Source organism: Pseudophryne corroboree, chromosome 6 (assembly GCF_028390025.1).
Source record: "Pseudophryne corroboree isolate aPseCor3 chromosome 6, aPseCor3.hap2, whole genome shotgun sequence".
Taxonomy (NCBI): domain Eukaryota; kingdom Metazoa; phylum Chordata; class Amphibia; order Anura; family Myobatrachidae; genus Pseudophryne; species Pseudophryne corroboree.
This window is the reverse complement of record NC_086449.1, coordinates 474,505,807-474,523,059: the sequence shown is the minus strand read 5'-3', so window position 1 is coordinate 474,523,059 and position 17,253 is coordinate 474,505,807. Positions and strand designations below refer to the sequence as shown.

The 17,253-nt window shown below is 45.9% G+C and overlaps 1 protein-coding gene across 1 annotated transcript in view; it reads left to right on the top strand.

The window, feature by feature from the left end:
- CAPZA2 (capping actin protein of muscle Z-line subunit alpha 2) overlaps positions 1-11,778 on the top strand; it is a 113,497-nt gene extending 101,719 nt beyond the window's left edge. The window contains exon 10 of the mRNA XM_063927233.1: positions 10,814-11,778. Within this exon, the coding sequence (XP_063783303.1) occupies positions 10,814-10,954 (141 nt within the window). The 3' untranslated portion in view covers positions 10,955-11,778. The remainder of the gene's footprint in view (positions 1-10,813) is intronic.
- The last annotated feature ends 5,475 nt before the right edge of the window (positions 11,779-17,253 follow it).

Below are 17,253 nucleotides of genomic sequence, written 5' to 3'. Positions count from 1 at the left end.
GATACTATATTCTTAACTCTAGCCCATATTAAAGACGCAGTCTTATTTATGAGGGATGCTCAAAGGGACATTGGACTGCTAGCTTCTAGGGCCAATGCCATGTCTATCTCGGCGAGAAAATCCTTATGGACTCGCCAATGGACGGGTGATGCGGATTCCAAAAAACATATGGAAGTACTTCCCTATAAAGGTGAGGTATTGTTTGGGGATGGGCTGACGGACCTGGTTTCCACAGCTACAGCAGGTAAATCAAATTTTTTACCATATATTCCCCAACAGCAAAAGAAAGTAACACCCTATCAGATGCAGTCCTTTCGGTCGCACAAGTCCAGAAGAGGTCGGGGATCCTCTTTCCTCGCCAGAGGTAAGGGCAGAGGCAAAAGAGCACCTGCTTCGGCAGGTGCCCAGGACCAAAAGTCTTCCCCGGCTGCTCCAAAACCCACAGCATGACGCTGGGGCTCCCCTGAGGGAGTCCGCACCGGTGGGGGCACGTCTTCGACTTTTCAGTCAGACCTGAATCCCTGGGTGTTGGAAATAGTTTCCCAGGGGTACAAACTGGAATTCGAGGAGGTGCCCCCGCGCCGATTTTTCAAATCGGCCCTACCAGCTTCCACATCGGAAAGGGATGTAGTGTTAGCTGCAATTCAGACGCTGTGTATACAGCAAGTGATAATCAAGGTTCCCCTGCACCAGCAGGGAAGAGGTTACTACTCAACCCTATTTGTGGTCCCGAAACCGGACGGTTCGGTCAGACCTATTTTGAATCTGAAATCCCTAAACCTGTACATATAAAGATTCAAATTCAAAATGGAATCACTCAGAGCGATAATAGCCAACATGGAGGAGGGGGGAGTTTATGGTGTCTCTGGACATAAAGGATGCGTACCTTCATGTCCCCATATATGCCCCCCATCAGGAATACCTGATATTCGCTGTACAGGATTGTCATTACCAATTTCAGACGTTGCCGTTTGGACTTTCCACGGCCCCGAGGATTTTCACCAAGATAATGGCGGAAATGATGGTGGTCCTGCGCAAGCATGGATTCACAATTATCCTATACTTGGACCATCTCCTGATAAAAGCGAGATCAAGGGAGAAATTGCTGAGCAGTGTGGCGCTCTCTCTGAGGGAAGACCTGTTGCAACAGGGGCCCTGTGTATTTCAGGACTTAACGCGGTTACGTTTGACGGCATGGCGGTTGAACGCCGAATCCTAGCGAAAAAGGGGATTCCGGAAGAGGTCATCCATACTTTAATAAATTCTAGGAAGGAGGTGACGGTTAAGCATTATCACTGTATCTGGCGAAAGTATGTGTCTTGGTGTGAGACCAAGAATGCACCTACGGAAGATTTTCATCTGGGTCGTTTTCTCCACTTCCTACAGACAGGAGTGGATATGGGCCTGAAATTAGGCTCTGTTAAGGTTCAGATTTCGTCCCTCTCGATTTTCTTTCAGAAGGAATTGGCTTCTCTTCCAGAAGTCCAGACGTTTGTAAAGGGAGTGCTACACATCCAGCCTCCTTTTGTGACTCCAGTGGCACCGTGGGACCTCAACGTGGTGTTGCAGTTCCTAAAATCACACTGGTTTGAACTGCTTAACAAGGTTGAGTTGAAATTTCTTACTTGGAAGGTGGTCATGTTGTTGGCCTTGGCATCAGCAAGGCGAGTATCAGAATTGGCGGCTTTGTCACACAAAAGCCCCTACTTGATTTTTCATGTGGATCGAGTTGAATTGAGGACACGTCCGCAATTTTTGCCTAAGGTGGTTTCTTCATTCCATGTGAATCAACCTATTGTGGTGCCTGTGGCTACAAGTGACCTGGAGGATTCCAGATCCCTGGACGTAGTCAGGGCCTTAAAGATTTATGTAGCCAGGACGGCTAGAATTAGGAAAACAGAGGCTCTGTTTGTCCTGTATGCGGCCAATAAGATTGGCGCACCTGCTTCGAAGCAGACTATTGCTCGCTGGATCTGTAATACGATTCAGCAGGCTCACTCTACGGCTGGATTGCCGGTACCAAATTCGGTTAAGGCCCATTCCACTAGGAAGGTGGGCTCTTCTTGGGCGGCTGCCCGAGGCGTCTCGGCATTACAACTTTGCCGAGCGGCGACTTGGTCGGGGTCAAACACTTTTGCTAAATTCTACAAGTTTGATACCCTGGCTGATGAGGACCTAGCGTTTGCTCAGTCGGTGCTGCAGAGTCATCCGCACTCTCCCACCCGATTGGATGCTTTGGTATAAACCCCATGGTCCTTACGGAGTCCCCAGCATCCTCTAGAACGTAAGAGAAAATAAGATTTTAAACCTACCGGTAAATCTATTTCTCCTAGTCCGTAGAGGATGCTGAGCGCCCGTCCCAGTGCGGAAACTCTGCAAGACTTCTATATAGTTGTTGCTTACATAAGGGTTCTGTTACAGTTGGAATCGGTTTTGGACCGTTACTGTTATTGTTCATACGGTTAACTGGTTATGTATGATCCAGGTTACATGGTATGATTGGTGTGGGCTGGTATGAATCTTGCCCTTGGATTTCTAAATCCTGCCTTGTGTTGTCCATCTCCTCTGGGCACAGTTCTCTAACTGAGGTCTGGAGGAGGGGCATAGAGGGAGGAGCCAGTGCACACCCATAGTAAAAGTTCTTTTTAGGTGCCCTATTTCCTGCGAAGCCCGTTTATACCCCATGGTCCTTACGGAGTCCCCAGCATCCTCTACGGACTAGGAGAAATAGATTTACCGGTAGGTTTAAAATCTTATTTTTGTACTTTTTGGTTTTCACAAATGTGGCTGGCCTGCGAATAAGCAAACCTTGGCCAGATGGATTAGAGTGGTGATTGCACAAGCTTATGCGCAGGCTGGGCTCCCAGCTCCTGCTGGTATCAAGGCCCATTCTACTCTGTCGGCTGGACCTTCTTGGGCGTCCCGCCGTGGCGCATCCGCAGAACAATTGTGAAAGGCAGTTACGTGGTCCTCTGTGAACACGTTCATCAGTTTCTATGCCTTTGATACTTCCGCCTCCCAGGATGCTTCCTTGGACGCCGGGTTCTTGTGCCCGCTACAGTGCGTCCCCTCCCATGAGGTACTGCTTTAGGACATCACCGATGTTGTTCCCTGTGGAATACCAATGTACCCCGCTGCAGAAAAAGAGATTTATGGTAGACTTACCATTGTTAAATCTCTTTCTGCGAGGTACACTGGATTCCACAGGACGCACTTCTCCTGTCGTGAAAATGTGGGTATATGTGATTAACTTCTTCCGTCTCTCTTACCTGCTACTGCATTGGACTGGTTAACAAAACTGAGCTCCATTGCCTGGAGGCGGGGCTATAGAGGAGGCGGTGCAGTACATCCTGGGAACAGTCAAAGCTTTAGCCCAGGCATGTCCAAATTGCGGCCCTCCAGCTGTTGAGAAACTACACATTCCAGCATGCCCTGACACAGCTTTAGCATTCTCTGACAGCAAAACTGTGTCAGGGCATGCTGGGATATGTAGTTTCACAACAGCTGGGGGACCGCAGTATGGACATGCCTGCTTTAGCCTGTTGGTGCCTCGGATCAAGATCCTACTCTACACCCCGATGTTATTCCCTGTGGAATCCAGTGTACTTCGCAGAAAGAGATTTAACAATGGTAAGTCTACAATAAATCTCCTTTTGTCATGTATACAGAATAAAAGAAAACACGGAGATCTGTAGTTACTGAAGCGAATATAGGCATGCAGAAGTGGAACTGTACATTTACCCATTCATACAGAAGAAAATTAATGTGAATGCAGGTGTCCCACTCATGTAGGCACACAGTCACATACTGTAGTACCGGCAGTGAGAGCAAACTCTATTGTAAGCACAGGATCAGCCTCTATGTACAGAACAGAGCCTGAGACTAACCCCAAAAAGCTGAAATCACCTGCTTAAGAGAAGTTCCTAAGTTAGAGGTGCTTTGCACATTTATTATACTGGGAAGGTTACCATGCCAGTGTGATGTTTTTTAGGAAAAGGAGGTCCAAGTATAGTAACATTATATTTGTGCAGCACGTTTGAAACTTAACTGCTGAGTGTGTAGGAATCTTGCACAGTTCTCAAATGAAAGTGGAAAATAATAACCGCCGTTTAAGCCCTTCACAACTACTTCCCACCCCCGTGCTGAGACAATTTTCTATGTTGGTGCTCGTGACTTTCCAGCATCAATATCAGTATTTTTTTATGCAGTACGTACACAGCTTGTACCTTTTGTTCATGTATTATGTATGAAACATCCTATATAATAAAAGGTTAACGCTGCTCTTGGGGGACGTGTTTTGCATGCCGGTGGCCACTAGTTGGTGCCCTATGGAGCAATTAAAGTGTTACTCTGTTATGTTATGTTCCATATTGTTGTTATGTTCTGTCATTTTGACTGGCTGTAACTAGTGACTAAATATTTATACTTACAGTATGTGCTTTTCTATGGATTCATGCCAATACCATACAGGTTGAGTATCCCTTATCCAAAATGCTTGGGACCAGAGGTATTTTGGATATCGGATTTTTCCGTATTTTGGAATAATTGCATACCACAATGAGATATCATGGTGATGGGACCCAAGTCTAAGCACAGAATGCATTGTTACATATACACCTTATACACACAGCCTGAAAGTAATTTTAGCCAATATTTTTTATAACTTTGTGCATTAAACAAAGTGTGTCTACATGCACACAATTCATTTATGTTTCATATACACCTTATACACACAGCCTGAAGGTCATTTAATACAATATTATTAATAACTTTGTGTATTAAACAAAGTTTGTGTACATTGAGCCATCAAAAAACAAAGGTTTCACTATCTCACTCTCACTCAAAAAAGTCTGTATTTCGGAATATTCCGTATTTTGGAATATTTGGATATGGGATACTCAACATGTATGATGATAACATTTATGTGCCCTTGAAATAAATCAGCATCAAATCTTTACCACATTCATGTTTTTAATTATACATTTTAATGAATTCTACTTCTATGATGCCATTTTTTTATTTTATTTTTTGCTCTAAATGAAATGTAATGCATATTTCTCTAACGTCCTAGTGGATGCTGGGGACTCCGTAAGGACCATGGGGAATAGACAGGCTCCGCAGGAGACAGGGCACTTTAAGAAAGAATTAGGAATACTGGTGTGCACTGGCTCCTCCCTCTATGGCCCTCCTCCAGACCTCAGTTTGAATCTGTGCCCGGACGAGCTGGGTGCACTTTAGTGAGCTCTCCTGAGCTTGCTAGATAGAAAGTATTTTGTAAGGATTTTTTTATTTTCAGAGAGATCTGCTGGCAACAGACTCTCTGCTACGTGGGACTGAGGGGAGAGAAGCAGACCTACTCACTTGTGGATAGGTCATGCTTCTTAGGCTACTGGACACCATTAGCTCCAGAGGGATCGGACACAGGAACTCACCCTTGGTCGTCCGATCCCAGAGCCGCGCCGCCGTCCCCCTCGCAGAGCCAGAAGCATGAAGCCGGCGTGAGAAGCAAGAAGACTTCAAAAGCGGCGGCAGAAGACTCCAGTCTTCATTTGAGGTAGCGCACAGCACTGCAGCTGTGCGCCATTGCTCCCACATTACACCCGCACACTCCGGTCACTGTAGGGTGCAGGGCGCAGGGGGGGGCGCCCTGGGCAGCAATTAAGTACCTTTTGGCAAAAACGAGCATATATACAGTTGGGCACTGTATATATGCATGAGCCCCCGCCATTAATTTTACACAAAATCGTGGGACAGAAGCCCGCCGCTGAGGGGGCAGGGCTTCTTCCTCAGCACTTACCAGCGCCATTTTCTCTCCACAGCTCCGCTGAGAGGAAGCTCCCCAGGCTCTCCCCTGCAGGAATCGCGGTAGAAAGAGGGTAAAAAGAGAGGGGGGGGGGCACATAAATTTAGCGCAAAATCAATATATACAGCAGCTACTGGGTAAACACTAAGTTACTGTGTAATTCCTGGGTCATATAGCGCTCGGGTGTGTGCTGGCATACTCTCTCTCTGTCTCTCCAAAGGGCCTTGTGGGGGTTCTGTCCTCAAATAGAGCATCCCCTGTGTGTGTGGTGTGTCGGTACGCTTGTGTCGACATGTTTGACGAGGAAGGCTATGTGGAAGCAGAGCAGGTACAAATGAATGTGGTGTCGCCGCCGACACCTGATTGGATGGATATGTGGAAGGTTTTAAATGATAATGTTAATTCCTTGCATAAAAGGTTGGATAAAGCTGAGGCCTTGGGACAGTCAGGGTATCAACCCATGCCTGACCCTACAGCGCAGAGGCCGTCAGGGTCTCAGAAGCGCCCACTATCCCAAATCGTTGACACAGATATCGACACGGATTCTGACTCCAGTGTCGACGGCGATGATGTAAAGTTGCAGCCAAAAATGGCTAAAGCCATCCGCTACATGATTATAGCAATGAAGGATGTATTACACATCTCAGAGGAAAACCCAGTCCCTGACAAGAGGGTTTATATGTTTGGGGGAAAAAGGCATGAGGTAACCTTTCCCCCTTCACATGAGCTAAATGAGTTGTGTGAAAAAGCTTGGGAATCTCCAGATAGGAAAGTGCAGATTTCCAAACGACTGCTTATGGCGCATCCTTTCCCGCCAACGGACAGGTTACGCTGGGAATCCTCCCCTAGGGTAGACCAAGCTTTGACACGCTTATCTAAGAAGGTAGCCCTGCCGTCACAGGATACGGCCACCCTAAAAGATCCTGCGGATAGAAAGCAGGAAGGTATTCTGAAGTCCATTTATACACATTCAGGTACCCTGCTAAGGCCGGCAATTGCGTCGGCCTGGATGTGTAGTGCTGTCGCAGCATGGACAGATACTTTATCTGAGGAACTTGATACCTTGGATAAAGATACTATATTACTGACCCTGGGGCATATAAAAGACGCTGCCCTGTATATGAGGGATGCCCAGAGAGACATTACCCTCCTGGGCTCTAGAATAAATGCAATGTCGATTTCGGCCAGAAGGGTCCTGTGGACTCGGCAATGGACAGGTGATGCCGACTCAAAACGGCACATGGAGGTTTTACCTTATAAAGGTGAGGAATTGTTTGGGGACGGTCTCTCGGACCTAGTTTCCACAGCTACAGCTGGGAAGTCAAATTTTTTGCCATACATTCCCTCACAACCTAAGAAAGCACCGTATTACCAAATGCAGTCCTTTCGATCACAAAAAGGCTAGAAAGCCCGAGGTGCGTCCTTTCTTGCCAGAGGCAGGGGTAGAGGAAAGAAGCTGCACAATACAGCCAGTTCCCAGGAACAGAAGTCCTCCCCGGCTTCCACTAAGTCCACCGCATGACGCTGGGGCTCCACAGGTGGAGCCAGGATCGGTGGGGGCGCGTCTCCGACATTTCAGCCACCAGTGGGTTCGCTCACGGGTGGATCCCTGGGCTATACAGATTGTATCTCAGGGATACAAGCTGGAATTCGAAGTGATGCCCCCTCACCGTTACCTAAAATCGGCCCTGCCAGCTTCCCCCTTAGAGAGGGAAATAGTGTTAGCGGCAATTCACAAATTATATCTCCAGCAGGTGGTGGTGAAGGTTCCCCTCCCTCAACAGGGAAGGGGTTACTATTCCACAATGTTTGTGGTACCGAAACCGGACGGTTCGGTCAGACCCATTTTGAATTTAAAATCCCTGTACATTTACCTGAAAAGGTACAAGTTCAGGATGGAATCGCTCAGAGCGGTCATTGCAAGCCTGGAAGAGGGGGATTTTATGGTGTCTCTGGACATAAAGGATGCTTACCTGCATGTCCCCATTTATACACCTCATCAGGAGTACCTCAGATTTGTGGTACAGGATTGCCATTACCAATTCCAGACGTTGCCGTTTGGTCTCTCCACGGCACCGAGAATATTTACCAAGGTAATGGCGGAAATGATGGTGCTCCTGCGAAAGAGAGGAGTCACAATTATCCCATACTTGGACGATCTCCTCATAAAGGCGAGGTCCAGAGAGCAGTTGCTGATCAGCGCAGCACGCTCTCGGGAAGTGTTACAACAGCACGGCTGGATTCTGAATAATCCAAAGTCGCAGCTGATTCCTACCATGCGTCTGCCCTTCCTGGGCATTATTCTGGACACAGACCAGAAGAAGGTTTTTCTCCCGACGGAGAAGGCTCAGGAACTCATGACACTGGTCAGAGACCTCTTAAAACCAAAACGGGTGTCGGTGCATCACTGCAAGCGAGTCCTGGGAAAGATGGTGGCATCATACGAGGCCATTCCCTTCGGCAGGTTCCATGCGAGGACCTTTCAATGGGATCTGTTGGACAAGTGGTCCGGATCACATCTACAGATGCATCGGCTGATCACCCTATCCCCCAGGGCCAGAGTGTCACTCCTGTGGTGGCTGCAGAGTGCTCACCTTCTCGAGGGCCGAAGATTCGGCATTCAGGACTGGGTCCTGGTGACCACGGATGCAAGCCTCCGGGGGTGGGGGGCAGTCACACGGAAGAAATTTCCAGGGTCTGTGGTCAAGTCAGGAGACTTGCCTTCACATCAATATCCTGGAACTAAGGGCCATATACAACGCCCTAAGTCAAGCGGAGACCCTGCTTCGTGACAAATCGGTGCTGATTCAATCAGACAACATCACCGCAGTGGCTCATGTAAACCGTCAAGGCGGCACAAGGAGCAGGGTGGCGATGGCGGAAGCCACCAGAATTCTTCGCTGGGCGGAGAATCACGTAAAAGCACTGTCAGCAGTGTTCATTCCGGGAGTGGACAACTGGGAAGCAGATTTCCTCAGCAGGCACGACCTCCACCCGGGGGAGTGGGGACTTCATCAAGAAGTCTTCACACAGATTACAAGTCGTTGGGAACTGCCACAGGTGGACATGATGGCATCCCGCCTCAACAAAAAGCTACAAAGGTATTGCGCCAGGTTAAGAGACCCTCAGGCGATAGCTGTGGACGCACTAGTGACACCGTGGGTGTTCCAGTCGGTTTATGTGTTCCCTCCTCTTCCTCTCATACCCAAGGTGCTGAGAATCATAAGAAAAAGAGGAGTGAGAACAATACTCATTGTTCCGGATTGGCCAAGAAGAACTTGGTATCCGGAACTGCAAGAAATGCTCACAGAGGACCCATGGCCTCTGCCTCTCAGACAGGATCTGTTGCAACAGGGTCCCTGTCTGTTCCAAGACTTACCGCGGCTGCGTTTGACGGCATGGCGGTTGAACGCCGGATCCTAGCAGAAAAAGGGATTCCGGATGAGGTTATTCCTACGCTAATAAAGGCTAGGAAGGACGTGACGGCTAAGCATTATCACCGTATATGGCGAAAATATGTTGCTTGGTGTGAGGCCAGGAATGCTCCTACAGAGGAATTCCAGCTGGGCCGCTTCCTTCACTTCCTACAGTCGGGAGTGAATTTGGGCCTAAAATTGGGATCCATTAAGGTCCAGATTTCGGCCCTATCCATTTTCTTTCAAAAAGAACTGGCCTCTCTTCCTGAAGATCAGACTTTTGTAAAGGGAGTGCTGCATATTCAGCCCCCGTTTGTGCCTCCAGTGGCACCTTGGGATCTTAACGTGGTGTTGAGTTTCCTGAAATCACACTGGTTTGAGTCACTTAAGACCGTGGAGTTTAAATATCTCACGTGGAAGGTGGTCATGCTGTTAGCCTTGGCTTCAGCTAGGCGTGTGTCAGAATTGGCGGCTTTGTCACATAAAAGCCCCTATCTGGTTTTCCATATGGACAGGGCAGAATTGCGGACTCGTCCGCAATTTCTGCCAAAAGTACAGTAGTGTCATCTTTTCATATGAACCAACCTATTGTGGTGCCTGTGGCTACTCGGGACTTGGAGGATTCCGAGTTACTGGATGTAGTCAGGGCTTTGAAGGTTTATGTAGCCAGAACGGCTAGAGTCAGGAAAACTGAGTCGCTGTTTATCCTGTATGCATCCAACAAGCTGGGTGCTTCTGCTTCAAAGCAAACTATTGCTCGCTGGATCTGTAACACGATTCAGCAGGCTCATTTTGCGGCTGGATTGCCGCCTCCAAAATCAGTAAAAGCCCATTCCACAAGGAAGGTGGGCTCCTCTTGGGCGGCTGCCCGAGGGGTCCCGGCATTACAGCTTTGCCGAGCGGCTACTTGGTCAGGTTCAAACACCTTTGCAAAGTTCTACAAGTTTGATACCCTGGCTGAGGAGAACCTTGAGTTTGCTCGTTCGGTGCTGCAGAGTCATCCGCACTCTCCCGCCTGTTTGGGTGCTTTGGTATAATCCCCATGGTCCTTACGGAGTCCCCAGCATCCACTAGGACGTTAGAGAAAATAAGATTTTACTTACCGGTAAATCTATTTCTCGCAGTCCGTAGTGGATGCTGGGCGCCCGTCCCAAGTGCGGACTTCTTCTGCAATACTTGTATATAGTTATTGCTTAAATAAGGGTTATTTTATGGTTGCATCAGGTTTATTTGATGCTCTGTTGTTGTTGTTCATACTGTTAACTGGGTAAGGTTATCACGAGTTATACGGTGTGATTGGTGTGGCTGGTATGAGTCTTACCCTGGATTCCAAAATCCTTTCCTTGTACTGTCAGCTCTTCCGGGCACAGTTTCCTTAACTGAGGTCTGGAGGAGGGACATAGAGGGAGGAGCCAGTGCACACCAGTATTCCTAATTCTTTCTTAAAGTGCTCTGTCTCCTGCGGAGCCGTCTATTCCCCATGGTCCTTACGGAGTCCCCAGCATCCACTACGGACTACGAGAAATAGATTTACCGGTAAGTAAAATCTTATTATTTACTGTCATATTCTAATAGTGTTTTCTTTCCATTGTAGACTGCAATTAGTGAGAACTACCAGACTATGTCGGACACTACTTTCAAAGCCTTACGTCGGCAGCTGCCAGTGACGCGCACCAAGATTGACTGGAACAAGATTCTTAGTTACAAAATTGGAAAGGAAATGCAAAATGCCTAACCAGAACATTGCATGACTGGATGATTTTTAGTGTCTGTGCATACAAATAAACATAGCTGCAAACGTATTTGGAGCTGCCAACTTTCCTGGTCAGCATGGCCTTTTGCTATGAAAAATAAGCAATCGCTATAATTAAAGTAATTCAGCTACAGCACAAGATTGATCTCATCAGTTTTCTTTCAATTCTTTACCATTTTTTTTCTGGGGTATATTATGTGCTGAATTTCATTATTTCCCCATTATCCAACATATTTAGAAGGAAAAATACATTTTAAAGGTATAGGACAAAGCTTACAAGTAATGCGAAAATAAGAATTTGAACAACGAATTGTTGATACTAAACATTTTAGTGGCAGTGTGGAATAAAACTTGTTCATCAGGCGTTACTATACATAGAAGGTGGTCATTGGAAAACACGAGCCATACAGAGTCCTCCAGTCTTTTTCTTTTCATTATATGGGAAATAAGCTTCATAGTGCGTCTTTATTTTGCTCCGTAAAACTAGGTTTTAAAAAAAAAAGATATATAATCTCTAATTTCTCATGTTTCTTTCAGAATTTGTTAAATCCCACATTGCTTGAAAATATTAAATGCTTTGTTCATGTGATAGCTATTTCAATTGATCTGAAATCCATCTGCCCTTAACTTCCTATTTTTTATTATATCGCCACCAATGTATTATAACAAGGCAAATTGTAATATATATACATATATATATATAAAAAAAATCCTGTACTCCTTATCATGTCTGTCAGTTTATTTTTCTGTTCTTCACTTGAAATGTATTACAATTCAATGTGACATTAAAATGCAAATTTTCTATGTGTCTGAGTAGGACTTTCTTGTTGGAAATGGTCTTATAATATGTTTCTTTAAAATTAAGTGTAAGATCCATCAAACTTAGTGCATTGTTCTAACCTAAATATATGGCATTCGCACAGTTCTTCCCATGTACATTTGCATGTAGCATGATGCTGAGCTGTTAACCCAGATACATGAGGTTCAACATTCTCACCGCATTGAAAGCTGTTAAAATGATTGCAGCTCTCCAGTGTGAGCCCTATCCAAGACTGGCATGGTAAGTGTTGAACATTGGGGCAGATGTATTAACCTGGAGAAGGCATAAGGAAGTGATCACTTCCTTATGCCTTCTCCAGGTTAATACATCTTCCCCATTAAGTGATATCCAGCCAGGCTGTAACACAATTTGTTGCAGCAAGCACAGGAATGTGGTATGAGCATGTTTCAGAGCATCATTGGTTCCATAGCTCACAGATGTACTAAGCCTGGAGAAGTGATAAAGCAGTGATAAGTGCAAGGTGATAACGCACCAGTCAGTCAGCTCCTTACTGTCAATTTACATACTGGAGCTGATTGGCTGATGCGTTATCATCTTGCACTTATCACTGCTTTATCATTTTTCCAGACTTAATACATCTGCCCCAATATGTATTCACCATCTACTGATTTGCTGCATGAAAGTGGCTGAAGGCATTAGGGGATGGGAGTTATTTGCCTCTGATCTTCCTTTAGAATGGAATATTTAAATACTGTACAATGCTGTTGGAAGGCACACCAGCTTTAATTATTAAAGTTATCATTTTAGCTCTATATAACATGAACATAGTAAATACATCTTGTTGGTTTACAGTATAGAAAGTCTCATATTCACTGTAAGACCTTCTGTATACAGAGTGAACAATAGCCACATGTCTTTATTGAACCCTAGCTCTGAGAGTTTGCAGTAAATTGAAAGCACCCTTAGCACTTTCCATGGCCTGGCACCTATATTAAGTACAGACATGGGGGTCTATTCATGAAGCAGTGAAAAGTGGAGAAGTGAGCCAGTAGAGAAGTTGGCCATGGCAACCAATCAGCATTGACGGGACATTTATAATTTGCATACTATACAGTTGTACGGAGCAGTTGATTGGTTGCCGGGGTCAACTTCCGCACAGGCTCACTTCTCCACTCTTTTCACTGCTTCAGGAATAGACCTCTAAATACTTGAACAGGCAGTTGACTAGAGGTTAGAAAGTGGCATGTGAGCAATGCCATATTTTAATAATTCTCCAAAGTGTTAAACATTTCAATACTCCCTTCAACGGCACCAAATCCCTCGGTTTTCTGACGCTCTGATACTTATGTCAGTGTTGTCCACTGACGCAGCTCTGTTTATATACCCTGTACTAGTCCTATATTATCTTGAATTGTAAGTCACTGTTTTCTTGTTTTGCTTATGGGCGATTCTCTGTGATGCAGGGGGACAGCTACACAAAGTCAAGCGACATACGCCTCCAAAATATATACGTTATGGTAAGAACCTACCGTTGATAACGGTATTTCTCCTAAGTCCACAGGATAACAATGGGATATGATGGAGCGACAGCAGATTGGCACCAAACGATCACAAGCTTTCAGGCCTCCCAGGATGCAACAAGCCCGTCCGTATATCCCCGCCCACTGGCTCACGCAAATCAGTTGGATTCCAAAGCATCTAGGCAGGAGCATCATGTAGAGCCCTAATCAGGCGAGAAGAACACACATGCACACCCTTCCGTACAAGAAGGAAGAGGTTAGTGAGTAGCAAGATCCTCAAATCAGGTGCGTCAGGGTGGGAGGATCCCTGTGGAACCTGTGAACTTAGGAGAAATACCGTTATCAACAGTAAGTTCTTACCATAACGTATATTTCTCCGGCAGGGTCCACAGGATAACAATGGGATTTCCCAAAGCAATTTTAGTGGTGGGGACGCTCCTGATTGGACAGGAGAACCTTACGCCCAAATTCAGCGTCATGAGAGGCATAAGTATCCAAGCATAATGTCTAATGAATGTGTTAATGGAAGACTTTGTGGCTGCCTTACATATCTGTTCTGTTGAAGCGCCATGTAGTGCTGCCTATGAAGGACCTACAGTACCTTACAAGTAGAGTGAACAGAGACATTAGCCTGAACAGGGAGATCCGCTTGTGAATATGCTTCTGAAATCGTCATTCGAAGCCCTCTAGCCAGCGTCTATTTATTAGCAGGCCATCCCCTCTTGTGAATTCCATAGAAAATCAAGAGAGAACTTGTCTATCTGATGGCACTGGTGCGATCCACGTAGATCCTTAATGCTCGGACTACATCCCGCGACGCATCTCCCGCCGAAAATCCCGATACCTGAGAAAACCGGGACTACAGTTTCTTCATTAAGGTGGAATTTAGACACCACCTTAGGAAGATACCCAGACCTAGTTCTGAGAACTGCTTTATCTGGATAAAAAAAAAATCAGAAAAAGAGAACATGACAGCGCTCCTAATTCTGACACTCTTCTAGCTGATGTCATAGTCAGTAGAAAGAGAACTTTAGCTGTCAACCATTTAAGATCCACTTTATTAAGTGGTTCAAACGGAGCAACTTGAAGGGCTTTGAGGACTAGACGCAATTTTCTTTTCAAACCATACAGTCAATGCTGATACTTGTACTCTCAAGGAAGCCACCTTCAAACCCTTATTCATTCCCGCCTGAAGGAAATCTAAGACCCTGGAAACTTGAAAAGATTTTGGGTCCATATATCTTTCACTGCACCATGAATATAGGCCTACCATATTCGGTGATAAATGCGAGCTGAGGAGGGTTTCCTCGCTCTGAGCATTGTTTAAATTACCTGTTGCAAGAATCCTCTTGACTTCAGGATAGAGGTTTCAAGAGCCACGCCATCAACGATAGTCTATCCCGATGCCTGTGATAACAAGGACCCTGCATTAGTAGATCTGGACGTTGAGTGAGCAGAAGTGGAGCATCCATTGACATTCTCTGCAGATCTGTGTACCAATGCCTTCTGGGCCAAGCCGGAGCTATTAAAATCATGGCACCCTTTGCTTCTTTTATTTTCCTTACCACCCTGGTAGCAGGATGATCAGAGGAAATAGATACGCCAGATGCAGTGGCGTAGGTTTGTCCCAGTTGCCAGATAAATATTGGTGCTCCCCCCCCCCCCCCCCCCCCCCAATATATGGAGTGTCGTGAAAAAAATGTGTGTGTATATATATATATATATATATATATATACACACACACACACATTTCATTGTCATTTGTTTATTTATCTCCTCAGTCACTCACAATTCTGATTATTTCTCTGACAATTATTTTGCAAGTGTCATACCCAGGATTAGAACCCACAACCTATTACACTGGAAACAGGCAGCTTATTGATGGAGCTATCTGATTTTGCATAGGAAGTTTGAGAAATAACTTCATATAGTTAGAATTCTCATGCTACTGTACCTAAATAGCAGCAAATAGCTCCATCAGTAAGATGTCTGCTTCCAGTGTAATAAGTTGTGGGTTCTAATCCTGGCTATGACACTTGTGAAATGTGTATCTGTAATAAAGAGGGTGTGATTTGTAAGGTGCAGTGTCTAGTGGGGTAGTAGGATACGGAAGAGATAGCAGCAGCTATCAATTAACTGAATGTTGTCACGCAACAGGAGGAGAGGTGCCCCCCTTCAGAGCAGGAGCCCGGTGGCAGCTGCCTCCGTTGCCTCCCACATTTACGCCTCTGGCCAGATGAAAATCCCATTTCACTGACAAGGCGTACACAACGATCGCACCGGGATCCTTTGTTCTTGCCTCGTATGCAGGCACTTTGTTGTTCAGACAGGACGCCATGAGATCTATCTCTGGCAAACCCCACTTGTCTACCAGAGTCTGAAAGACTTCTGGGTGTAGAGCCCATTCGCTTGCTTGTATGGCGCGTTGACCTGGAAAAATCCGCTTCCCAGTTTAGGACTCCCGGAACGAATACTGCGGACAATGCTGGAAGATGGAGTTCTGCCCACTTTAGTATGTGACTTACCTCCTTCATTGCTGTTTGGCTGCACGTTCCTCCCTGATGGTTGAAGTACACCCCTGCCGTTACATTGTCCGAGTGGATCATTGCCATGTATATAGGCCGAAGTTCTAACAGATTTATTGGCAGGCAACTTTCTTCTGTGGTCTATTGTCCCTGGAACCATAATCTTCTGGACACTGCTCCCCAGCCCTGAAGACTGGCATCTGTTGTCAGGATCCCCCATCTGATATCTAAAAAGTTCCTCCTTTTGTCTAGATGGGATGTCTGTAGCCACCAGGCTGATGACTTTCTTACCTTGTGTGAAAGTACCATACTCTGTTTCTTTATTGCCTGATGAATTCCATTCCATCTGGCCAGAATCAGACGCTGCCTAGGTCTTGAGTGGAATTTATAAAGACAAATACTACCTGCGCAGCCCCTTTTGTGTGGGAAGATATTAGGGGGGAGATAAGAAAGAAGAAGAAAAAAGAGAAATGGGGAGGATATGAATGGCTGTAGTAGCCAGATAGGAAAGTGGTGCGGCCAATAGGTGAACTAGTACCCTTACTAGTGTGGACTTGAGTCAATAAATAGAAAGAAGACCTTGGCGCACCGGGAGTAAGGAAGAAAATGTCAGAGAGAAGTGGTCAGACTAATACTTGCTTTATTTGCACATATAAGATATTTATAAAAATAATGTTAAAATCCAAATAAAATAGCACGTTTTTGTCTTAACATCAACTGATGCACACAACAATGTGATAATGACAATCTATTGTTTTTCATAGATGATTGAATCAGTATGTCAATACTTATACTCGCCCCAAAGGGGTATAGGGAAAAGTCCCGAGACCTGCTTATCCCACGTAGATGAAAAGTGTCCTTTAAAAAAGCAGTTGCGTAATCTGTGGGGTCTTCCTATATGAATGTGTCACCGTGTGTTACCTCGTCCCAGCTGCTTTGTTTATTAGCTGATGGATTTCTTAGGAGGATCACGGTTTCATATGCCCTTATCCACTGTGATTATTTATGTTGTGTCGGGACCTTCCGGCACTCTGCCTCTTTGCACGCCACACATGTGAATTAGTGCTTAACGGGTAACAGTACCTGTGAGCCGAGAGTGTCCAGAGTCCTCCGTTCCCTCTTCTCCCGGGTCCGTGCCTGCAGGACCTCCGGTGGGACAGCCGATTCCCAGAGCTCCGATACCACTTGTATCGTCTGGCCCGCAAGCGTGGAACGCAGGCCAGTCGCTTCCGGTTTCGCGGCTTCCGGGATTCACGTCTCGTCAGCAGATCAGTGGCAATAAGGGTTGTGCTCCAGCTTCTGAGATTGACATCCAGCGACATCCAGCGACATCCAGCGATCCTGAACTGCTTCTTACAAACCCCTGTCCTCCGCCTCTACCCGAGACGGACTGGAACAGAAGAACCTTCAAGGAGGATGCTTCTAGAAGGGAAAGCATAACCTAGAGATACTGC